Genomic DNA, 23,492 nt, shown 5'->3' on the forward strand with positions numbered 1-23,492 from the left:
TGGAAAACCTTCTTTGCGCAACTCATTGACGACCGAAGCTGCAATAACGAACTTAACTTACTTGAACCCGGGAGCCTTGATCCGCGGAGAGTTTCATTATCTCCTTCATGCCATTGCCGGTATACAGCCGATGACGAGGGCTATTTGCATATTCCTGCCAGGTATGAGCCGCGGTGCTTGCGGTGTTCGGTTTTCTCTTGGGTGTAAGGAGTCGAATGAAGCCATTCCCTGATCTTGATGAGGTCCTCGCCTGGTAAAGGGTGATAGAACCACGTCAATATGCCGAAGTAGAGGTTAGCAGTAGATACTATCGCTAAGTTAAAGGTTTTTTATTTGCATTGGAGACCTCTTGCATGGTTTTCGTCACTGAAGGGTATGAAGATCCAATTATTGCTCCAGTCAAGTGGTACAGTTAAAAAGCAAACAAAATGCTCGACCCTAACGCTACGCAGTCGCGGCCCACGGATGAGCTCGAAACCGAGATCCGAGAGGCCCAGTGCAGCTCGCAAAGCTGAGACGGCAGTGACGGCAGTGGCGGCAGAAGAAATATGGTACGTAGAGCTAGCTACCTAAGTACTTGTTCAGATGAATCTCCTTACTGACACCGGGACAATCCCCCAAGAACTCTGATTAGGACGCCTTGTGTTGCAAGGGGACGAGTTTTAAACCGTCCACTAACATTGCTGTTACGTCGATGTTCTCTTGCTCTTTTGTTCTTCGGAATGCGATCATATTATTGTCTTGCTGTTACGGGAACTAACAAAAGGAAAATGTACCTGAAAATGCGAACGATAAAGAGAGAGGTGAAAAGTATACAATAATGCTATAACCCCTATAACAGCTAATCGAGGGGTTCGATACTTAGCAATGTAGTACAGTACCCCCTGCATATCTCCATCCAATGGTTAGCTGCGTTGCTCCATCACGCGCTATCGACGCAAACGACCGCGGAAATAGCGTCTTAGCCATAAATTCTAATTAAATCTTTCTTTATAACTCTAGGAGCTCATATCAACGAGAAACAACATGGCGAAGAATCAAGAGCCTAGTAGTTCAACTCAGCCGTTCATCACTGATGTTTCTGACGAAGATGGACCCAAATCAAGCCCCCAGATTAACGAGTCAAATATCTTGCAAGGGCGCCAGATCGGCGTCTTTGGTGCTATTTCGCTGATTGTCAACAAAATTGTTGGAGCCGGGTATGTCCCATTTGTGTCCTCTTTGGTTAGTTTTTATAGATACTGACTCCAATGAGAATATTTTCCACCCCTTCTTCTATCTTCAGACTGAGTGGCAGTCCCGGGATGTCCCTCATCCTTTGGGTGATCGCAGGTGCAATATCAACATGCGGGGCAATGGTCATGCTAGAATTCGGCACTATTATCCCTAGATCGGGAGGCATGAAAGTTTACCTTGAACGATCGTTCTCGCCAAAACTATTAATTACATGCATCTACCTATTTTACTGCGTCTTCCTACGTGAGTACTATATTCCACACATTGGTCTATAGCTCTAACAAAACGCAGAGGTATCATCAGGTAACGCCATAACTTGCGCGTCATATCTTCTCAAAGCTGCTGGCGTTGAGTCAACAACATGGAAGCTTCGAGGCTTAGCAGTTGCCGCTGTTTCCTTTGCAGTGTGTATTCATATCGTTGCCCCGCGTGTTGGTCGAGGCTTGCAAGATATGATGAGTGCAATGAAGCTATTTATCCTTCTTTTCATTGTTTGCACTGGTTTTGCAGCACTCGGGGGCCATCTCAACGTCCCAAATCCGCATAATTTTGATTTGTCTACATCTTTCCAGGGAACATCAAAGAACGGTTATAACATTGGCATGGCATTGCTGGATGCGATCTTTTCGTTTCAGGGATACGATAATATGAACATGGCAAGTACCCTTGCATTTCAAGGACGATCAGGTTTTGCTGACCAAGGATAAAGGTTCTTTCCGAGGTCAAAAACCCACAAAGGACTCTTCGGATTGCGCTACCTACAGCTATGGGTAGCATTACAGTTCTCTATGTTCTAGCAAACATCGCTTATGTAGGTGGTCTTTTTGCGGCTCTTTCCCATATCTAACTTGCTTTTCAGTTCGCCGGTGTATCAAGAGAGGAGTTTAGGGATTCCGATCTCACCATTGCCGCATCTCTCTTCAACAACGTCTTCGGCGAGTCGGCTGGCGCAAAAGCTCTTCCGGCGATGGTTGCAATATCCGCCATAGGTCATCTTCTAGGAGTCGCTTTCACTGTTCGTGAGTATTATCAGAACAAAATATGATACTGCAAAGCATTTACTCATCTTTAACTATAGCACGAGTGATCCAAGAACTAGCGAAAGATGGCATTATGCCATTCCCAGATATCATCATGCAAAATCGACCTTTCCGAACACCTATCTGGTGTCTATTAATCCATCTGGCCATGACAACCCTCTTCATCTGTGCCCCTCCCGCAGGTGACGCATTTGAATTTGTTGTCAGTCTCAATTCATATCCGACAGTGTTACTTCTCACTGCTGTCACTATCGGATTGATTAAATTGCGGGTGTCAAAAGACGAGGTTTCGCCGTCTGGTTTTACCGTTCCGTGGGCTGTTCTTGCTTTCTATCTAGCTGGAAGTATTGTGAGTATTATTCTCCGTTAACAAAGCTATGATTTATATTAACTAAAATTTTAGTTTCTTCTAGTCATGCCTTTTGTCCCACCGCCAAATGGCAAAGGAAATACCAGTCTCCCCTATTGGCTATCTCCGGTAGTTGCCCTGGCCATTCTCGCGCTAGGCATAATCTACTATGTTGGTCGTTTTGTTTTGCTACCGTGGATCTTCGGATATCAACTTGGCTTCGCTACTGTCGATCTCAGTGATGGGTCTCAAGTATCGAGGTATCAGATAATCAGGACATGGGTGGCCTGCCCGGTCATGAATTAAGCAATTTCATATCTACAACTGGGGTTATAAGACTTTCATGCCTCCGCCTTTGTATGATCTATACGATAAACCCGAGGCACTCGAGAATGCGCAAAAAATAGGGGAAAAAAGAGAGGTCAAAATAAGGCGAAAACATTGCATGAAACGGTACACTCGCTTCGAGGCTCTCGTAGAGAAACTGCCCAATACTTCATGGCATTGTGTACAAAATTATGTTGAACGGTATGATATTTCTGAGAAGCACGGCTAACGCACTTTCATTAAAGACTAAATGCCGTACATAGCAACGAATCCGGTATCGTTATAATATTTTCGAAACGAACAATCCACCAATAAAGTGGTATTAGACGCAATTACTTAGAGCCGACATTCTCAACAGTAACGGCACCAGGCTTTTCGCTTCCCTCGTGAGTCAGCTGTACTCCTTTCTGGTGGGCCAGCACCTCCTCTCCTTGAGCAACGTGGTTAGCGCCGCCGAACAGGGTATCGATCTCCTCAAGAGAGACTTGCTTGGTCTCTGGGATGAAGAAGAAGACGAATGCGGCAAGTAGAAAGTTGATTCCAGCGAACATGTAGAAGGCGAAGAAACCTTCGTTGTCGAGGAAGAGGGGGAAAAATTGTTGGACGATAGCATTGGCGACGTTCTGGGTCTGCGAGGCCATTCCCACGGCTTGGGCGCGGACGTTCATTGAGAAGATTTCGGATGTCCAGATCCAGACTGTTGCGCCCCAAGACGGCTTGTCTGTTAGGTTGTGTTAGTTGTGTTTCTTTGTTTGAAGATGATGAGATGTAGTGTTGTAGGGCCAACTCACAGAAGAAGATAAACAGGAATAGTAAGAACACAATCGATATACCGACAGGCTCTGATTTCGCTCCGTTGGCAAGAGAAGGGGTTTCGGTTTCGACGGCGGAGACAATAATCATGCAGAGACCCATACCGATACCACCGACAATCAGAAGGAACTTTCGGCCAAATCGATCGACAATCCATACAGCGTTCAGGGTGAAGATAATTCCAAATGTGGCGTTCAATGCGTTGATGAGAGCAATCTGGCTGCTGCTGGTGAAGACCTTCTGGTAGATCTTGGTAGAGTACGAGTTGAGCGAGCCTTGTCCGGTAATTTGCTGGCCGGCGTTAAGGATCAGTGCCAGACCCATACGCTTGCGAAGTGACTTGTCCTTCCAGAGAGCGGAGTAGTTGCCAGAGATGGCTTCTTTCTCGTATTCGATGGCCTCACGGATCTCCAAGAGCTCTTGCTCTACTTCTTCCTCAGTATCACGGACCTTGGAAAGAGCGGCACGGGCCTGATCGATTTTGTTTCCTCTTTGGATATACCTGTGAATCGTCAGTACTGGATGTTACTGACAGAAAGTATGCATTCACACTCACCAACGGGGACTACCAGGGATAGTGGGAAGGAGTATAAGAATCATCACTGGAACCAGAAGCTGGAAAATGACGACCATCTTCCAGTCCCATTCGCCCAGACTGGCGGTATGCTTGGTGCAGCCGAAGTTGATCCAGAAGCAGATGAATGATCCGACAGAGTAGAACATCTGCCAGAAGGTCATGATCTTACCACGGATCTCGGGCGGTGCCAATTCACCGATATAGATAGGACCGGCGGCTATTAAGACTCGCAGTTAGCTCATGCACAGTGAATCAAACACACAAGTAACACTTACTCAGCGCGATACCCTGCCCAATACCAATGATACATCTTCCTGCCAGGAAAAGGGCAATGTTATGTCGAGGAGTAAACGTCTGCATGAATGTGGCAATAATAACCAGCACACAACCAATTCCCATTCCAAACTTACGGCCCAAGAAGTCGGCACAGGGACCACCAAGGAAAAAACCTCCAAAGATGGCGCCGACCGTGTACGCCGTATTAATGGAGCCAATTGTGTTTGCGTTTGGTTTGTTCATCCATGCTACCCAGTTCTTGGACCCTTGGACGGAGTTGAAGACAGATGCATCGTAACCGTAAAGCACCATGCATGATGCGGCAACGAGAGAGATGTACCTGCAGCTTGTGTTAGATTTTGGCTCATGGCGTAAAGCACATTGTACTAACCAATTAAAGGCTCTTTTGCGACTCATTAAAACACCCATCCTGGCGGTTGTGAGTAGGACACTGAAGGAACGGATCTGATTAGAGAATAGGGTTGAAGTATGTAGTCGATACCCTATGGATAGCACCACACTCCGGCCTTATATGGCAAACCGTGACCCTAGAGTGAAGTGAGAAAACAGCCAAAAACCGATATGAAACTCTAGAGGCGTAGGAGCGGGCCCAGATATATAAGTAATGCTTAGTGCCTTCCGGGGGGCAAAGCCATTCCCAGCCCGTGTGAGACCTAAAAGCCATGGCGCAAATCGGACCATCCCCAGAAATCACAACCCCGGACACGCTAAGAACAATTTGGCATTTTGATAATGGGGTAGCTATTCTCCAGGATCGCTGAGTGGTGGGGTATCTGAAGTCGAACCGCACATGGCAGGGTGTATCTCAGCCCTGGTTCAATTTCGATTGGCTTGAAGCTCCCTAGATTGAGTGGTGCGGACCTGGGGTAATGCTGATCTGGGGTTCGAGGATATTTTTCGTGGTTGTTCCGGTGAGATGAATAGTTCGGATTTCCACGAATCGGCGGTCTGGAGAAGGGAGGCTTGGGAGAAAATCGACTCCACCAATAGGGTAAATAGTCAACAAAGCAAAGATAAAAGGACCTTGAAGAATCAAAAGCCAATTCCAAAAAAGAGTAAGAGATTATAAGCGAAGCTTGGCTCCGGGACCCATTTGACTCGTTCCCGTGATGGTTGAGTTAGGGCTGATTTGCAGTTCTATGTGGCCAGGCGATCACCACTTATCCAATGGTTTCCAATTGAGAATGAAATAAGTACAATCAGGATAGACTTAAGGTCTTAAAAGAATGTATACTAACATCGCCCATTCACATTTTCCTGAGAGAATTTTACGCCATCCAAATGACCAACTCCAACCCTTTTCTAGACCTCTATTTTGACCTTTTTTCTGGCCATTTTCGAGCGGGGTTTCGACAGTCTAATACTAACCTTCCCGGTGCCTAATAGATACACCCACTCCTTCTGTGCCTAGTTAGGAGCTATCAGTAAGTTAGTGTTAAGGGCTACAACATAGCGACGTAGAGGTAGCTAGAAAGGTCAGCTACGTAGCCGTAACTGATCTTATAAACGAGAATGAAGAGCCATGTTTCGCATGACTTGTATTGATTATATTTAGAATTCGTATCACGAAACAAACGCTCAAAATAAACTCATATTGCGGTTTCCGATCTATAGCCCTAGAAGTTGGGGAACTATTTAGGCCAAATAGGGCAGATAGATATATAATTGTACTTATATATCCGGTGAGGGCGCCCTATAATAATTTATGTACGTACCGCTAATCATATCGCCTATCTTTGTTGGTAAATTGTAGTGGAAGAGGGCGGTCCCTACCTAGGTAGAGATGTCTATACAAAGGTTTTTAAATGGTTGGACAGCTAGTCGGAAAGAGCGTAAAGAATGCAAGAAGCGGTATACTAGCTTGGATGCTTGGGGATGCCTGTAGATGTAGAGACTGTCCGATGATTAAAATTGTTTCTTTGTACATGTATATATATCTCGCGTTCTTACGTTGGGACTAAGCGTGATATTTTCCTAACGGTACTTCTATATGGTCAAGTGTATGTTGCGCGTTTTGGTATGTGGACTAATCACAAAAGTCTCCTAGGGCTACTTTCTCTCTTAGTAAATGTTAAGATAGATATCGCGCTTTTTTTCGCTGGAAGTGAGCGCAAAAGTTTACCAGAGATACTTTAAATTTCATCTGAGAAAATGTTCAGATGTACATGCGTGTTTTCTTGCGGGAACTGACCGCAACATTTTTCTAACATTACACAATCAATTTCACTCCGTAGATTCTGAAAGCCTGTGGTACGTTCCTATAGAGGAACCGATGCACCTAATAGTTGGGAATAGTTGCTGCTTTCTATATTGTTCCCCATGTACTAGGATATCGATCACGTGCTCTCGTGACGCCGTAACGCGCCAGACAAAGTCCCCGCAGTGGCAGCGTTATACCGAACCTTTTTTGAACATGGCTGTTGTTTTTTGATATTGCTACATATAAAAGCAACTAGACTGCTCCCGGTCCTCTTCGATCCCGCAAACGCCGAAAACGCCGAAATACGATGGCACCGCGCAAAACGACCAAAAAGCAGACGCGATTGGCCTTTGCTTCGGCCGCGGCACCTTCTGGTGCAGCGAGTCCGGAGCAAAGCAGCCGATATTCCACCCTCCAATACGGCAACCCAAGCTCAGGGATATATCGCGCAAAACCTCACAAGATCAAGTCCAGCGCAACAGGGACCAAGTCCAACCAGCGAGCAAAGCCCAAGAAGCAATCCCGACTTCCCACCCAGGCTACACAGGCTGCTCCGAAGTTCAGCGGAACAATCAAGAGTGAGCATTTCGTCTATGTCCACAACAGGGCCTGCTTCCAATATTAACCAGATGAACTGCCTATACAGACGAACCAGAACCATCCTCCGATGACGAAATTCCCGTCTCTCAGCGAAAGCGAGGTGCTCGATCAGACGTGCAAGTGGTATTAGACAACACTCCGTCAAAATTCAACAAGTCCGAGAGTTCGAAGAAATCAGGGCGAGGACTGCAATCTTCGCACGAAGACAGTGGAAACACAGGCATTTCGGAGGAGCTGTCTAGCTCACGCCAGAAACTGAAGCGCAAGGCCACAAGCTCACCTACCTTGCTAAGTGACTCGGACGAATCAATCATCCCATCGTCTGTCCGGAAGCGCAAGCCTGACCAGGAGGAAAGCACACCGGTTAAACCATGTCAGGAAGAAGATGATGATTCCGACGTACCGATTCGGTCTTCAGCGGTGAAGAGACTCAGACGTGGCCAGGAGCGAAGAATACCGATCGAAACCAGCGAAGAAGAGGATCATGACTCTGACGAACCGATTCGGTCTTCGCCCCTGAAGAGACTGAGGCGTGCACAAGATATACACACTCCTCAAACCCCAAGAACTCCGCGCAATATTTCGGACCAGGCCAGACTTGATATCGCGGAGGATCTTGAGGACCTCCAAGACTCAGGTATGAGTTGACCGGTGTATGAATATGCTTGAATTATGCTAACGTGAATCATGTATAGCTGTTCGAAAGAGCCGCACACGTGGTCATGTTGCCGAATCTGCCCGAGACAAGAGATTGAAACATCTCGAAACCCTCCGGCGCAGACGAGCCGGTCTGAAAGAAGAGGAAAGCGAGGAGGAATCCGAGGGAGAGTCCGGTTCAGGCGTCCAAGAGGTCGACCGAAACGGCAATCAAATCAGCCCATCCACTCGCAAAATCAGCTGGCAGCAACATGATGTGGACAGCGACGTGGAATCTGCCATTGCCGCCAACGAAGACTTGGACCGTTACGAAGACGACTTTGTCCTCGAAGACGAGCAGAACGACCTCGGCGTTCCAACCGAGGGCATTCCGCTTGAATTCACCCGACACGCATACAAACAGCCAAAGGACTACTTCCGCGATGTGGTCTACTGGATGGTCCAGAACAAACTCAACCCGGCCTTCCCTCGCTCAGACCCGATGTTCAAGATGGCATTCATGAAACTGGAAGACGAAGTCAAGGGTCGATCTGGCTCCCAGCTCATCTCTTCGGTCTGGAGTCCTCAGTTCATCTATGCCATTCAAGCTCGCCCGTCTATGGATATCACTTCCTATCCCACGGAAGAGGACCATCCATGCGATGCTTGTAGACGTTCTGGTCACCCTGCGTCCTCTGATCTAACGCTATACGGCAAAGCCTATTCCCTGGAGACACTGGAGCCGCTGAACGAAGACGACACTGACGAACAGTCGAAGGAGGATGACGATAACGAGGATTATGGCCACGACCGAGACAGAGATGGTCATATTATTCCATCCGAGGGTACCCATTTCTACCTAGGAAGGTAAGTATCCTCAACGTCGAAGAATAATCTTGACACGTCCTGATCTCACTAACCATTTCGATAGAACATGCAAGGGCAGAGCTGTACTCGCACACACCCTCATGCACTGGCGCTACCACCTCAACGAATGGGTTCTCGATTATCTCGATGGCATGGGCCACATGGCAGACGACGAGATTCTCAAGCGGAATGGTATGAGCGCCAAAAAGAAGACACGTAATGCCAATGGTGTCCTTGATGCGATGGTTGCGGGTGGTATAGTCGATGGCCTTTGGCGCGATTTCCATATCAGTCTCCGGTCTGCGCGCGAAAAAGAGGTGTGTCTTTTATTCCATGCCTTTTTGAGGACTGTTTGCTGATCTGTTTTCTAGTCTATTTATGCTTGAGATGGTTCTTATCACATCTGGTGTCACGGTTTCACGGTTTTCATGGTTAGAAGAATGTGCATGCTATTCTACGCTACACATCTTCGAATGGCATTCATATGCCGACATGGATGTGGCCCCTGACTGATTTGTTGGTTGCGCCGCTTCCCTTTGCATGATTTGGGAGACCAAATCTTTATTTCTTTTGTTCAGCCCCTTTCCTAATGATACCCCCCTTTCTGTTCATTTTCAGCGTCGGACTTGCTCTAGGTTTGCTTAGAGCTAGCAAGCACATGGTCCCTCGATTAGCGGTTTCCCTTTTGTTTCTACTGCATTGGTAGCTAGCTACCTGGAGCATTGTCCTTTGGCCCAGAGCCATGGATAGTATTCTAGTCTAATTAGTTATCTACATATCAAGAGCTCTTCTACAATCATTACATATCTAAGAGGAGTTAAGATAATTGCCATGACAAAACCCCCTTCATTTTTCATTACTTAAACATGCGGACGAACAGTAGAGAAGGAAAAAAGTGTGTATAGAGAAACAAGAAGGAAGATGACTGGGGTTGTACAAATACATGCATGCATAAGCTGCCGGAGCCAAAATGTCAAAAGGCATGAGATGCGAGATAGAAAAGAGTCAAAAAAAAAGGCATGACACACAAGGTCCGAAAAAAGCGAGCCGCGACAAGAAGACAGCTGGAAGGACGATTCTCTTGATCGCCCTTCCCGGATCCCTTCGGTTGAGATTTGACCAGAAGGGGATGTGCTCTCGCTGCGTATATACGAGGTTTCCCTGTCGTCCCTGAAAACTGCTTGGCTGTGCTGTTTCCAGACTGCCAACTATTGACGTTGGAGGTCGGGTCGCACGGTCTGTTGCCAGTTCCTTTGTTTTCCGTGTTATTAATTTACAGAGTGGGTTGAGCTTGCTTCTCGAGCTCGGCGCCAGGGGTGAGCATCTATTTCATTTTCAGTTAGCACACTTTTTCATGATCAAAGCCACAGGAACTTGAGATGAAAATGATTTCTTTTCCATAATAAAATACTCGAGGCAATTGCACGTGTCATTTGCGCAGATGACACGAATCGAAATCCGGGGCAATCCCGCCAATTCCAGACAACCACCGAAAAATCATAACAAGAAAGACAGAAGAGGACAGATGTGTAAACATACCTCGTTAGCACCCTTGATCATACCCTGCTCACGCTCCATCTGGATGTACTGCTCCTCCTCGGCGTAAGCGAGCGCGAAAGGGACACCAAGCAAGAAAGCGCTGGTGCTGATAACCCACAGAGCCTTTCCGCTGAGAGACAGGCCAGACTTGGTGAGGGATGTGACGGAGGAAACGGAGTTGGTGATGGTGCGGCGGGCGGAAGGGGGGATCATGTCTTTCAGGGCGGCGACACGCTCGTACAAAGACTCGGCATCGAGCTCGACGTCCTCATCGTTGGAGATCTCGGAGTCTGTGGTTCATTGAGAGTCTTGTCAGATAGGTGTTCATTCGCGGGTAGATGTGTTCATTTCCCAGTTTGGGTCGCGTGTTTGGGAGGGTTTGAAATGGGCGATGGTAAAGATGATCGAGAGAGATAAGAACGGGAAAAGTCTTCCCGCAGGGATGCAATTGGACATTGTGTAGATGACAATGGCGCGATGCGAGTTTCCGGGGTAGAGGGTATGGGCGTGAATCCGGGATACTAACCAGTGTCTGAGTAGTCCTCGTCATCGTCGGAGACCAGGAGAGCATCGTCCTTGGTGGTGGAGGGCTTCTCGGAGAAGTGCTCATCTTCGACCTCGGTGAGCTTGACCATTTTGGGCGGTGTTGGATAGGGATAACGGAGGGGATCGAGTTGAAGGTGATGGTTGATGATGGAAAGTCTCTCTGCGAATCGCTCCGACTTTTTTGCCGAAAAGCGGCGAGGAGCTTGGACCCACATATAACGATGTCATGTTCGCGTTTCAATGTATTGCATGGACTGTTCGGTGTATTTTCTGTTTATATTTATAAAAAGAGGGGTGTATTCTACAGTGTCGATATTCTGGTCATGCTCTATAATTACATATCATCCTCTAGATGCGACTTCCTACATGACCCATTATATCCGACTACAAGCTGGCCTCGAGGCATAGTTGAACTAAATTACCTCCGGCCAAGCTGCCACCGGGAAATCCGCTCCTGCACCTCTTCCCAGGGGAAAGGACGCAGCTTGTAGCCCTCCAATTCACCTTCCTGCAGTACAACAGTAGGCTGGCCAGTACCCTTGCCATTGTTGTGGACCTGGCCACCAAAGACCTGGCGAGCCACACGGCGGAGATCCTCAACGGTGAGAGCCTCAATCTGCTCGCACATCTCCCGAACGCCGACCTTGCGACCGTGGACCTGCACCTGGCGTCCAAGGTCCTCCAGCTCGACCATACGAGACTCGAGGTTCATCAGCAGCGATGAGCGGAGCTGGTTCTTTGCACGGTTGACTTCCTGCGCCTGGAGAGCGGTATATCCAGTGTCCAGAGTCAAGGACTGAAGCTCACGGCACATGACCTCGAGCATCTGGTTTGTGCGGGTGGGACTGCACGAGGCAGAGATTCCGAAGATTCCGCTGTCAGTGTAGCTGTGGTTGAAAGCAATGCAGCTCTCGACCCAACCGTGCTGGTTCAGCACGTTGGTGTAAAGTCGCGAGTACATGCCCTTTCCGGGTCCACCAGCGGAGAAAGAGCCACCACCACCAAGGAGGGTCTGGAGGGTAGCGAGGGCATAGATATCAGGCGAGGAGATGGGGAGGGCCTCGAACGCAAGGTGGATGTGACTCAACCGAGGAAGCATGGGGCTCGCTGGTGGGGGAATCGGAGGGAGGGCGATAAAGCCACCAGTATAGTGAGCAGGTTGTCTCAGGTTGAGAGCGGAGGGCTCAACTAGGGACGAGTGAAGGGGCTCGACTGTAGCATGGTTCTTGGAGGAGGAAAGGTGCTTGAGGAAAGGAAGCTTCGACAAAAGCGAGGATTGTGTCGTTTCGGAAGCAGCCGGGCTGCTGATAGTCGATGAGGGTGTGAACTGAGGAACGGTTGGAACCTGTCCCTCCTGGGCAGCCTCTTCGGAGTTGGACAGCGAAGTTTCGATTCCGGAGCCAGAGAGCACGGGGCTCTCGGACTTGCTGGTGTCATTCGCCTTCATGTCTCCAAAGTATTGCTCGGTGAGCTTCACGGCCTCGGCGTGGGGAACTCCGGCAAAAGCGATGACCATGCGGTCCGGGTTGAAGAACACTTCCCGGTAACGCTCCACCACTGCCTTGTTAATCTCGCCTAGTCGTTCCTCGGGACATAGGAGAGGGTTTCCGAGGGTGTTGTTGCTGAAAGCGGTCATGTGCACCAGCTCCGGGAGGATAAGTTCAGGCTTCGCCCAAATTTCGCCAATCTCATACTCCGCCACGGCGAGCTGTTGGAGCACTTCCTCATCGGTGATGAGAGGATCCCGAATAGTCTCTGCTAGCAGACCGAGTGTGGTAGGAACTGCCGAGTTGAAGCTGGCAGACTGGTACATCAGCGACTCGCGGGACGAGGCGCATTGGATGTTGCCGCCCAGGCCCTCAAGAGTCTCCAGCATATCATCTGCGCTACGAGACTTGGTTGATTTGAAGGCCAAGCGATCCATGATGTGGCTAACACCGCGCAGACTGGCATCTTCATAACGGGATCCGGCATCGACGTAGACTCCGACACCCGCGAAGGGACCCGGTAATGATTCCGTGGCAACGCGTACGCCATTGGGGAGTGTGGTAATTTGTTCAAGGTCGGCAGGATCCTGCAGATAAAAGGATACATTAGTTATTTGAACATAGGTGCATGTGTAGGCGATTAGTTACCCTGGCCGACTCATTGGCAGTAGAGAAGCTTCTTGAAACAGAGCGAGGAGCTCGAGTCAGAGGCTTCGCGGACTCAAGGGCCCGCAATGCTGTGCGGCGCATGATGTTTGAGTATTTACAGGTGTGACAGCTCGCAAAATTGAGATTGCTTGGTACACCTGGTAATTCCGGGGGAGGTGATGTAGATTGTCAGCGAAGAATCGTAATGGAGCCTTGATCCGAAAATGCTTAGATAATCGGTTGTATGATCCTCCAACATCGAATCGATTTTCGTGATATTAATAATAACTTTGTTCGAGATAGTTGATTATATACTATGACTTTGAGGCTCGATTTCATATCATAATTTTTTTACTTAAAGACTTCCCTAGTGCAGGTGCAGCTTGCTTATCAATATGTGAGGTCTCGAATTTACACACGGAGCCTTGATGACATTTAGTACCATCGATGATAGAACATAACAGTCTCGTCAATTTTGGATCTAAACAGACATCTAATAATTAAGGGTATTGCGAAACCCAGTTCCGGTACCAATCTAGACAAGAAGCATTTGCAACGCTCGCCCCAATCTTAATATTGAGTCCGCACAATATCTGCTTGACAGCATTCTCAACCTTCTTGCCATTGGACGTTACAGGGATCTCAGGGCAGGCATCAATAACACCAGGGACATGTCGGGGACTAAGCTCCTTTCGAATAGTAGCCTGAATGCGAGCGGCAAGGTCCGACGGCATGTCAGACTTGCCGGAAGCAAGACGGACAAACAAAACGACTGTCTCATCTGCATCGATGCCCTCTCGACGGCGACCAATGCATAGAGAGTCTTCGACCTCGTCGGCGAAATGCTTGAGGAGAATGTTGTAGATCTCAGCACTGCCGAATCGGACACCAGAGGGCTTAAGAACACCGTCACTGCGGCCCAGCATCACCACGCCGCCAGTCTGGGGGTTCAAGCGCACGTAGTCACCGTGGTGCCAGACTTTGGGCCCGAAGACGTCGAAGTAACTCTTCCGGTACTTCTCCAGACCAGCCGGCCCGGGTGGCCAGAACATGACTGGCTGGGCGGGGAAAGGTGTAACGCAGACCAGATCGCCAGGCTCGCCGGTTTCACTGATATCATTCCCGGCATAGTCGAATACTGAAATATCCATGCCCAAAGAACGGCATTGGATCTCTCCTTTGTAGACGGGGAGAATTGGACATCCAGAGCAGAACAGAGAAAGAATATCTGTGCCACCAGTGATGGAGCCGAGCATGATATCGTGATGAATAGAAGAATAGATATACTCGAAAGTCGACGGCGCCAATGGGGAGCCAGTACTGAAGATGGCTCTTAATGACTTGAGCGACACTGGCCGATGGGCATGCTTGCGCGGATTCAAAGCAGCCTGCTCAAGCAAGGAGAGGTATTTGGCAGATGTGCCAAAGTGTGTGATCTGAAGCTCCTCAATCAGTCGAGGCATCGCCATTTCTCCTTTGCCACCTTCAATGTCGAATGGCCGGAATGGTGAGCCATCGTAAAGGACGATTGTTGCACCGCTGGCCAATCCGGAAACTAGCCAGTGCCACATCATCCAGGTGGTTGTTGTGAAGTAGAACAAGCGATCGCCAGGACGGATATCGCAGTGGAGAAGATGCTCCTTCTTGTGCTGTAGCAATGTACCCAAAGATCCATGAACAATCGGCTTGGGGGCGCCGGTGGTACCAGACGAGTATAAGATGTATACCGGATGCTCTGGCTTCAAGCTTGCGAACTCCAGTGGCGCCTGTGAGTTCCGAACATTTGCAAGGAAATCTCCATAGACCATTGACTTCCCATTGGCAGGCTTCAGGTCATCAAGGTTGACCTCCAATTCCGGAGCAGTCACAAGAAGCACCAATAGCTCCAGATCTGGCAACTCGGAGACAATCTCCCACACCTTGGCGTGCGAGCCATGCACCTTACCATTATAGAGAGAGCCATTGTCAGCAAAGAGGATTTTGGGCTGAATCTGCTTCAAGCGCTCTAGAACTGCATGCACACCGGTATCTGGAGACACCCCAGTCCAATAGGCACCAATCGAGGCTGCGGCCAACATAGCCACCACCGTGTAAACATGGTTGCCTACAAAGCCGGCAACACGATCACCAGTCACTATGCCTGCTTCTTTCAGGGCGTTGGCGCATAGCCGAACTCGCTCTCGCAGCTCTTTCCACGTTATTGACTCGCGGGCTGCTTCGGTGGCGCTAATTACTGCCACGGAATTCTCATCCGGCTCACATGCTGGGTAGAGGAGATTCTCGGCAAAATTCAGAGTGCTACCTTCGAAGAATGAAGGTCTGGGAAATAACACATCTTTTGTGTCCAGCACCTATAGAGAGGGTCAGCATTGTGACGACGCAGCAGGGAAGCCTAGTCATTGCGGGGGTTAACAGGTATTACTGACTTGTTGATATGGCTCGTGGGCATTGATTTTCGTGTAATGCCAAATCTCTTCCCAGAATTGACCTGGTTCAGAGACACTCCAGTTCCAGAGGGTCTGGTAATCATCCAGGGAGAAGCCGTGCTTCTTGTTGACCTTGGTCATAAAATCATAGATCTGGGTTGACTCCGGAGCAGAGGGCCGCCAGAGCTCTTTCGACTCCGGGTCAAGGCTCTGAATATGAGGCATGATTGAACTGATTGTAGTCGAAATGCCCACAATGTGAAATCAAGTGGGGGATTGAGAATCCTAGTAGACTGAACAGCGAAATTGTTCAATCAATCTCGAATGCCGTGTAAACAGTATAATACCTGTTGAGCAAAGTGGCAACTGGATCCGATCTAATGTATGGATGGATTGAAGCTTGTGATAGGCTTGACAGGGGTTTTCCAAGCTTGACATGCAAAGAGTAAATCCCATGCAGATGCAGATATCCCAACAAGGGAGGCGGATATAGTCGGGTATTGAGTTGCCGATCTCCGCGGCACTTTATCCGTAGTCCACGGGTGGGAAGTATGAATAGGAGACCTTTTCTCTACAGGGTCTCCATACGCATATCGACATTGATATGTCACATTCTATGGTGACAGTGACAGTGACAGTGGAGGCCTCAGGTGTCTACTATCTACGTTTTCGTCCATGAACGTCATTACTATAAGTCAATGTCAAGGTCAATTGGGAGAAATAGAAGGAGAAGCTATTGTCAACTGTCTACTATCTGCTGTCTATTACTACCCATTAACTAGCACCAACATGTATGTATAGTATACTGCAGAATAGTCAGGGGAAGACTCGGAGCCGAAAACTTAGTGTGAAAAATTGCACTTGTATTATGATGTAATAATACCTCCTTTCCCAGGTAGTCAGCCAATCACTTGTACTGTTACGTGTATTCTGTATTTCGCAATTACCAGGAGGCCTTGCAACACGCTCATCTTATTTACCTTCTCAGACTCTCTCCTGACGACTGTGAACCTCATTCAAGTTTCCCTTCGAGATTGGTCTTTTCGTCATTTGAACGTAGGGCTGTTTGCCCCTTGTTCGTTTCTTCCCATTCCACGTGCTTTCCCAGCTTTGCAAGCTCAACCGGAGTCCTCGGATCCCCAAAGTACGTCTGACACTTTTCGAGTCTCGACTTGAACCTACCTGGCGCATCACGCAGACTTGGACGACTAACTGCTGCTTTCAGATAGCTGGTTGCTAGAGATCCTCCCGGTAGTACCTGCCTCACCTGAGAAACTCGCTGTTTCCTGCGATGCCTCGTCGGTTTAGCAGCAACTCCTCCAACGACACTTCCACCTCGCCGTCCTTTTCGCCTTCTTCGGGAAAGGGCGGTATCTCCAAGGCCCCCACGGTCAAGTCCAATCGTCTGTCCCAATTCTTCTCGGTCTCTCCCAAGTCCAAGGAACAGACGCCAAGTGGGCACTCCCAACCTAATACTTCTCCGCCGATCAGTTCGGCATCACTGTCCTTACCGACGATATCGTTATCAACAGCTACAGCGGATAGTCTAAACATGGACGAGCTTCCCAAGACTCTCTTCCAGCCCCCAACTCCGGAGGAGGCCCGTCGGCAGGCCAAGCAACATGCCCAATTTGGTCAGATCGGTCACCCCAGTCACCGGTACACCAGTCGGCACCCTGGTGGTGCCTTCCCGGAGCCGGTGATGGACGAGCCGCCTTATTATTACCTCCTCACCACCTATATCAGTTACCTAATCCTAATTGCTTTCGGACACGTGCGTGATTTCTTCGGCAAGCGTTTCCGGGAAGAGAACTACCGCCACCTCAAGCCTCGCAATGGATACGGTGCTCTCAACAGCGATTTCGACAACTTTTACGTGCGTCGTCTAAAATTGCGTATCAATGACTGCTTCGAACGCCCCATTACCGGTGTTCCCGGCCGAACTGTGACCCTGATCGACCGGGCCACGGATGACCACAACCAGCACTTTTACTTGACCGGTACCACGACCGATACACTGAACCTGAGCTCGTACAACTACCTTGGTTTCGCTCAGTCAGAAGGCCCCTGTGCCGATTTGGCGGAGGAGTCGATCCGGAAATACGGAATCACAGCCCCAAGTACCCGCGCGGAATCCGGCACCCAGGATATGCACATTGAAGTCGAGGATTTGGTCGCCAAGTTTGTTGGTAAGGAAGCTTCCATGGTTTTCTCCATGGGATTCGGTACCAATGCCACCATTTTCCCCGCCCTCGTCTCCAAGGGTTGTCTCCTGATCTCCGATGAACTCAACCACGCTTCGATCCGTTTTGGTGCTCGTCTCTCCGGTGCATCCATCGCCATGTTCAAGCACAATGACATGCGGGATCTCGAATTACGGCTTCGGGAAGCTATCTCTCAAGGTCAGCCTCGTACTCACCGCCCGTGGAAGAAGATTCTGGTTGTGGTCGAGGGTCTGTACTCGATGGAAGGCTCCATGTGCAATCTTCCTAGCCTTGTGGAACTGAAGCGCCGTTACAAGTTCAACCTGTTTGTTGATGAGGCCCACTCCATTGGTGCCATCGGTCCCAATGGTCGCGGTGTTTGTGATTACTTCGGCATCGATACCGCCGAGGTGGATATTCTCATGGGAACACTTACCAAGTCGTTCGGTGCCAACGGTGGATACATTGCCGCAGACAAGGTCATGATCGACCAGCTCCGAGCCACGAACCCTGGTGTCTTCTACGGCGAGTCACCCGCACCGGCAGTTCTTTCCCAGATCGCCTCCGCTCTGCGTATCATCAGCGGTGAGATGGTCCCCGGCCAGGGTGAGGAGCGACTGCAGCGCTTGGCCTTCAACTCGCGATACCTTCGTCTGGGTTTGAAGCGTCTTGGCTTTATAGTGTACGGCCACGACGATTCGCCAATCATCCCTGTTCTGCTCTTCAACCCGGCTAAAATGCCTGCATTCTCCCACGAGATGCTCCGGCGCAAGATCTCCGTTGTTGTTGTCGGCTACCCGGCTACTCCTCTGGTTTCATCCCGTGCTCGTTTCTGTGTCTCTGCGGCCCACACCAAGGAGGACCTGGACCGTGTTTTGACTGCCTGTGACGAAATTGGCAATGTCCTCCAGCTGAAGTTCTCCACTGGTATTGCTGGTGGTGCACTCCCTGCCGCCGAACAATCTGCTCCTCCCCCAGAGATGGAGAAGGAATGGCACCGCAGGCGCTCAGAGCACCTCACCCCTCCTCGCTGGCGCATCGAGGATGTCATCCGCCGCGGTGTCCAGGATGTCAAATCTCCCTTGTTTTAATTGACTTGTTACGCCTGTCAGTCGACGTGATGTTGTCTTGAGTTGTACAGCTCTGAGATGAGTCTTCAGGCAGAGTTTGCTTCACGAGCGCGGTTGGTGCTGGTCACGCCGTGTCACGGTCATGATTCCATGTGCTCCTTTTTGGTTTTTTTGGTTGTCTGAGTTCCCGTGTTTTCCATTAGGCTTTTGTCTTATGGCGCGCGCACTAAAGCAGGAAATGAAAACTGAACTCAGATGTCTAAAGCGAGAAAAGGAAAAAACCATGAAAAAGCAAAAAGAACCAAAACGGTCATGAGTTACCAAGCAACGAATGGATATGCCTCGTTTCTCCCCACATCATCTTTCCACTCTTGCTCCTTTCCCCTTTCTTGCATCCATACAATTCATCTCGTCCACGTGTCACTACTTTCTTGTCATTGTCCCCCCTTTTAACCTTAAGATATTGCCTAATACTGCCTTGCCCATTCAGCTTCCCACTCTTATGTTTGTGTTCACATCATTAGACACAGACCTAGAATCCGGGACTGTCGAGCAGGTATCCCTGCTTCGATGCACATTATGTATAAGTATCATTTCGCGTGCAGGGCAAAGGCTGGCTCCTTTTTCGCTTCTTGTCTCTTCTTTTTGCTTACCCTTTCTCTCCGTGCTCAATGTTTGTTTTCTTTTTGGCTATAGATATGAAATGGGACCACGGACTTTAGGATATATCTAATAAGTTAACGTTATTTTATACGCAGCTTGTACAACAAGGGTCATAAGTCTTTTCCCTCTCCCACCTTTACATGATCTAGATGATTAACCCGAGGCACTCAACATAGGCGAAAAAGAGATGAAAGCATAGAGGCTAAAGTAGGGCGAAAAACAATATATAAAACGGTACGCTCGCTTCGAGGCTTTCGTATAGAAACTATCTAATACTTCATGGCATTATGTACACATTTATGGCCTCTGTTGTATGTCCACTCCTCTCTGTTCTGTCGTGATCATCGAAGTGGAGTTGGAAAGTGGTGAATTCAAAGGAAGAGTGTAGATACCGTATTAGTCAATGTAATGTCCCCTCGGTAATCGTATCGATAAACAGAAGTACAGCGTACCTGGCATTGTGCTCAGGCTTTGAGATAATGATTCGGGGTTTGTGTTTCAGGCTAGATGCTTGTCATAGAAAGTCAAGTAAGATCAGGGCAGGATGGGCCTCTTATGGATGCGGTTACTACATGCATGTCCACTCCAGTGCCTACCTCGACGTGCATAGCGTTATGAAAGCGGTCTACAAGTCTTCTATCATTTGACCTGGAGTTCTTTATTCTCCACAGACTGAGCTATACAGTTACGGTTTACCATGCAAGATCTATGTAATACAGCTATTGCCCCAATTCTGTGCAGGTTTCAACGCGATGATTAGCCGTACAGTATATAGAGTGCTAAGGTATAATTGGTTCTAAGAGCTATACAATCTCCCTCTGTACAAAGCATACCTACTTGCTCACCGGTAGCCCAATATCTCGATGTTGGGTGCTTCTACAATATATTCACCCCGGAAGTGAGATTTCAGGAGCGTTCATTACATTATCATGACGACCAAATATCAATATCGATCTTAATATCAATGTCAATCAATTCATAATTATAGTAATCCAAGCCCAGCCTCAACCAAGCAGCATGATAGGATGATATTGCTCATCTATCCGGCACATTCAAATATATACACTCAAAGGAAAAGAGCAAAGGCAGCAACAGCGCCAAGGGCACAGACAGCACCGGAGATGGTACGCGACGAGGCGCCGTTGAATACAGGCGATGGGCTGCTGCTAGCAGTGGTGCTGGCGGTGGTACCGGCATCAGCGCTAGAGCTAGAACCGGCACTAGCACCGACACCGGCAGCACCGGATGGTGAGGCGATGGGCGAGACCTTAGCTGTTGAGGAAGTCGAAACAGTCAACTCATTCGAACCAGCACCGGCACCCGAGCCAGATCCAGATCCAGAAACACCAGTCTCAATAGCACTGCTAGCACCACCGGTAGCTGGACCGGTAACAGTAACAACAGAGAAGACCGTCGAAGTCCTAGTCTCAGTACCAACAATAACGGTAGTAGTAGCAACAGGAACCGATGAAGTGTGAGCAGCACCAATAGCAGTCGTAGTCGAAGCCGATACAGCAGTGTTAATACCAACGGGGACAGTAGTAGTTCCGGCAACGAGGGTCTCGGTCTTAACGTGTGTCGTCTTGTCGCGGGCTGGGCAGTCGGTGACAGTGGCTGGGCATTCGGTTACGGTTACAGTTCTTGTTGAGAGGATTGTTGAAGTAGTGTAGACCTCGCCGTTGCCACTACCACTACCATTACCGTTTCCATTGCCGTTGCCGTTACCAGCTGCGCCAGTAGTGTGCGCGTCCACAGCAGCGGTGGTTGTGGTGCTGCTCTCGGCGACCGGGCAGACGGTTGTGGAGACTAGGATTGTCTCTGTGGTAATGTAAGTAGTGTTGTCGGTGGCAGGGCAGTCGGTCACAGTCGAAGGGCAAGCGGTGATTGTCTCAGTACGGGTCTCAAACACAGTGGAGGTGGTCATATCCTGGGTAGGAGTTCCGGCAGGGGAGGAGGTGACCTGGGTGGGTGTAGCCTGGCCGGCGCCGGAGGACTGGACATCACTGCTAGAGGCAGTGTTTGCAGGTCCGGTGACGGTGATATGGACGGAAGATGAAGGGGAGGACGAAGGGACAGAAACCGGGGTGGTATTAATTCCGCTCGACGAGGATCCGTTGGAGCTGGGCTCAGCGGATGGGGAAGCAACTGGACTGCTGGATACACCAGCACTGGCGCTGCTTGACGATTCAGAGCCGTGGGAGCTAGGTGACGCAGAAGAAGACGCAGACGGAGAACCAGGCGTCGAAACAGGCACACTAGAGGCAACAGGAGTCGAAACAGCCACCGAAGAAGATGAAGCCGAAGAGCAAACACCCTCTAGAACAATATTATCAACATCGACAACAGTCGACGAGGCATCAGCATTAGGACACTCAATCAGGATCATAACATCAACATCCGAACCATCAGCAGTCCACTCCTTCGAGATGGTCACGAACTCCGGATTAATCGAATGCGTACTGTCATCAACAGTAGCGCCATTGAGCATGATCTCCACATCACAAGTAGACGCTAGGCCATTGGGGCCAGCTGTCTGGCGGTAATCCATAGAGAACTTGTAAACCTGTCCGCTGAGCGCACCGGAGATGGCATGGTGCATGACAGTCTGTGAGCTGACTTGTTCCGAGTTCAAGTGTCTAGATTGGGGACGTTATGTTAGTATAACATGCTTGACCAGCAGGGTTGATATCCATATCAAAGTATGAACATGTATGAGGGACGAACAAGTAACCGTTCTGGACACTTCCACCAGGAAGGACTGTCCACGTAGCCCCAGATTCAATATCAGTATCATCGAAAGAGCCATTCTCAATCAAGTTTCCGGATCCGCAGCTCGTCAAAGTAGAAGTAGACGCCACGGCGGCAGGGGTCGTCTGCGGCGAAGTGATAGTAAGAGCAGCAGCTGGCAGGACATGGGCAAGCCACATCAAACGGGCAGGGACCATCATGATTGCGATGGTATGTTTATAAAAAGTAATTCAAAACGAATGGACAGGTGAAAACACCACTACAGGACGGACGACGAGAAAAAAACGAAGCGACACGGGGTCGTTGTTCGAGTTTTCAATAAGGAATGCCGAAAAAAGGGTCCTTGCGGGTCCTTTGACGGGGACTTTATATATACATGCTAAAAATGCTAGGCAATTTCTGGGGTGATGCTATGACCGTTGTGGTTTTGCCATCTGGCTTAGTGGCGTTGACTCCACTCGGAAGGTTAGTCTTTGGTCTGTCTGGCAAGTTGTAGCGAGAGTCTTGGCTAATACTGGGTAGGGGTATTGGTTCCTGCATGGTTTTGGCTGGTTCTGGCTGAGGAACTTGGCCTTGTTTCTGCTGTGTGCATCGGGTGGCTGTTGAATGGGGAAATTGGGATTCGTGTTGGGGGAGTTAGGGCTTGGGTTTGGGGTGTCAGCGGGCGGCTATATTTGTCTTGTCTCAGTCGCTCGGTCGCTCAGTTGCTCAGGGGCAGTGATTTGGTGGTTTGTCACTATTGTACATTGTAGTCCGATTTGAATAAGTTATCTAGAATTAACAAATTGATTGATTTACATCAATTCAAGTCTTCTGGAATTGCGGCGATCAGGAACCGCTCGATCCGAGCTCGGCCAAGCTAACCACAGTTTGGTCCCATCAGCACTAGGAGAAAATGCCCACTCTCGGACTTGCCCCTCGGCTAACGTTAAGGGTTTTCAATAGTTGGTCTATTCTTGAACGTGCGCTATGGGCATGTCTCGGTTCTAGCCGATGAGAGAATATGATATGTATGCATTGAACCCGAAAACCAAACACTCATAGGAAATCCCCCATCTATGCTATCCAGCCCAAAGAAAAAGGGAGACACACTCGATGTAGTAGATACGAAAACGCCAAATAACCGAGAAAAATAATGCCGAACAGAAAAAAATAAAGAAAAAGAGGATCTGTTTGATCCAGTCATGTCATCATGCAATGCATCGTGCCTGCTCCACTC

General features: G+C 49.1%; 8 protein-coding genes across 8 annotated transcripts; 3 read left to right on the forward strand and 5 right to left on the reverse strand.

The window, feature by feature from the left end:
• Window positions 1-1,026: 1,026 nt before the first annotated feature.
• Window positions 1,027-2,867, forward strand: N7446_012950 (uncharacterized protein; the record flags this gene model as incomplete). The annotated part of the gene is made up of 8 exons (XM_058521692.1): window positions 1,027-1,199; window positions 1,256-1,479; window positions 1,528-1,892; window positions 1,946-2,047; window positions 2,096-2,255; window positions 2,315-2,625; window positions 2,680-2,796; window positions 2,865-2,867. The coding sequence occupies 8 exons, from the start codon at window positions 1,027-1,029 to the stop codon at window positions 2,865-2,867; spliced, it is 1,455 nt and encodes a 484-aa protein (XP_058365169.1).
• Window positions 2,868-3,284: 417 nt separating this feature from the next.
• N7446_012951 (putative MFS sugar transporter) lies at window positions 3,285-5,047 on the reverse strand (the record flags this gene model as incomplete). The annotated part of the gene is made up of 5 exons (XM_058521693.1): window positions 3,285-3,673; window positions 3,744-4,267; window positions 4,322-4,559; window positions 4,618-4,958; window positions 5,010-5,047. The coding sequence occupies 5 exons, from the start codon at window positions 5,045-5,047 to the stop codon at window positions 3,285-3,287; spliced, it is 1,530 nt and encodes a 509-aa protein (XP_058365170.1).
• Window positions 5,048-7,146: 2,099 nt separating this feature from the next.
• N7446_012952 (uncharacterized protein) lies at window positions 7,147-9,328 on the forward strand (the record flags this gene model as incomplete). The annotated part of the gene is made up of 5 exons (XM_058521694.1): window positions 7,147-7,417; window positions 7,486-8,076; window positions 8,135-8,942; window positions 9,007-9,259; window positions 9,314-9,328. The coding sequence occupies 5 exons, from the start codon at window positions 7,147-7,149 to the stop codon at window positions 9,326-9,328; spliced, it is 1,938 nt and encodes a 645-aa protein (XP_058365171.1).
• An 887-nt stretch (window positions 9,329-10,215) lies between these two features.
• Window positions 10,216-11,116, reverse strand: N7446_012953 (mitochondrial import receptor subunit TOM22; the record flags this gene model as incomplete). Its single annotated transcript, XM_058521695.1, has 3 exons — window positions 10,216-10,266; window positions 10,482-10,771; window positions 11,008-11,116. The coding sequence occupies 3 exons, from the start codon at window positions 11,114-11,116 to the stop codon at window positions 10,216-10,218; spliced, it is 450 nt and encodes a 149-aa protein (XP_058365172.1).
• A 145-nt stretch (window positions 11,117-11,261) lies between these two features.
• N7446_012954 (mitochondrial-processing protease subunit alpha) lies at window positions 11,262-13,333 on the reverse strand. The gene is made up of 2 exons (XM_058521696.1): window positions 13,163-13,333; window positions 11,262-13,101 (listed from the first exon to the last, which is right to left on the reverse strand). The coding sequence occupies exons 1-2, from the start codon at window positions 13,262-13,264 to the stop codon at window positions 11,446-11,448; spliced, it is 1,758 nt and encodes a 585-aa protein (XP_058365173.1). The 5' UTR covers window positions 13,265-13,333; the 3' UTR covers window positions 11,262-11,445.
• Window positions 13,334-13,662: 329 nt separating this feature from the next.
• On the reverse strand, window positions 13,663-15,813 carry N7446_012955 (acetoacetate--CoA ligase family protein; the record flags this gene model as incomplete). The annotated part of the gene is made up of 2 exons (XM_058521697.1): window positions 13,663-15,513; window positions 15,589-15,813. The coding sequence occupies 2 exons, from the start codon at window positions 15,811-15,813 to the stop codon at window positions 13,663-13,665; spliced, it is 2,076 nt and encodes a 691-aa protein (XP_058365174.1).
• Window positions 15,814-16,879: 1,066 nt separating this feature from the next.
• Window positions 16,880-18,883, forward strand: lcb2 (putative serine palmitoyltransferase 2; the record flags this gene model as incomplete). Its single annotated transcript, XM_058521698.1, has 1 exon — window positions 16,880-18,883. One exon carries the CDS (start codon window positions 16,880-16,882, stop codon window positions 18,881-18,883), a length of 2,004 nt encoding a protein of 667 aa, XP_058365175.1.
• Window positions 18,884-20,591: 1,708 nt separating this feature from the next.
• Window positions 20,592-22,473, reverse strand: N7446_012957 (uncharacterized protein; the record flags this gene model as incomplete). The annotated part of the gene is made up of 2 exons (XM_058521699.1): window positions 20,592-22,161; window positions 22,250-22,473. 2 exons carry the CDS (start codon window positions 22,471-22,473, stop codon window positions 20,592-20,594), a joined length of 1,794 nt encoding a protein of 597 aa, XP_058365176.1.
• Between the last annotated feature and the right edge of the window lie 1,019 nt (window positions 22,474-23,492).

Source organism: Penicillium canescens (assembly GCF_028828765.1).
Source record: "Penicillium canescens strain IBT 15451 chromosome Unknown utg000011l_segment0_segment0, whole genome shotgun sequence".
NCBI classification, from domain to species: Eukaryota; Fungi; Ascomycota; class Eurotiomycetes; order Eurotiales; family Aspergillaceae; genus Penicillium; species Penicillium canescens.

Bases quoted from the DNA above. Each gene is read 5' to 3' on its own strand.
- N7446_012954 (XM_058521696.1), bottom strand. From the start codon at position 13,264: ATGCGCCGCACAGCATTGCGGGCCCTTGAGTCCGCGAAGCCTCTGACT. The intron at 13,102-13,162 runs GTAACTAATCGC...TTTTATCTGCAG, and splicing joins CTGCCAATGAGTCGGCCAGG to GATCCTGCCGACCTTGAACA.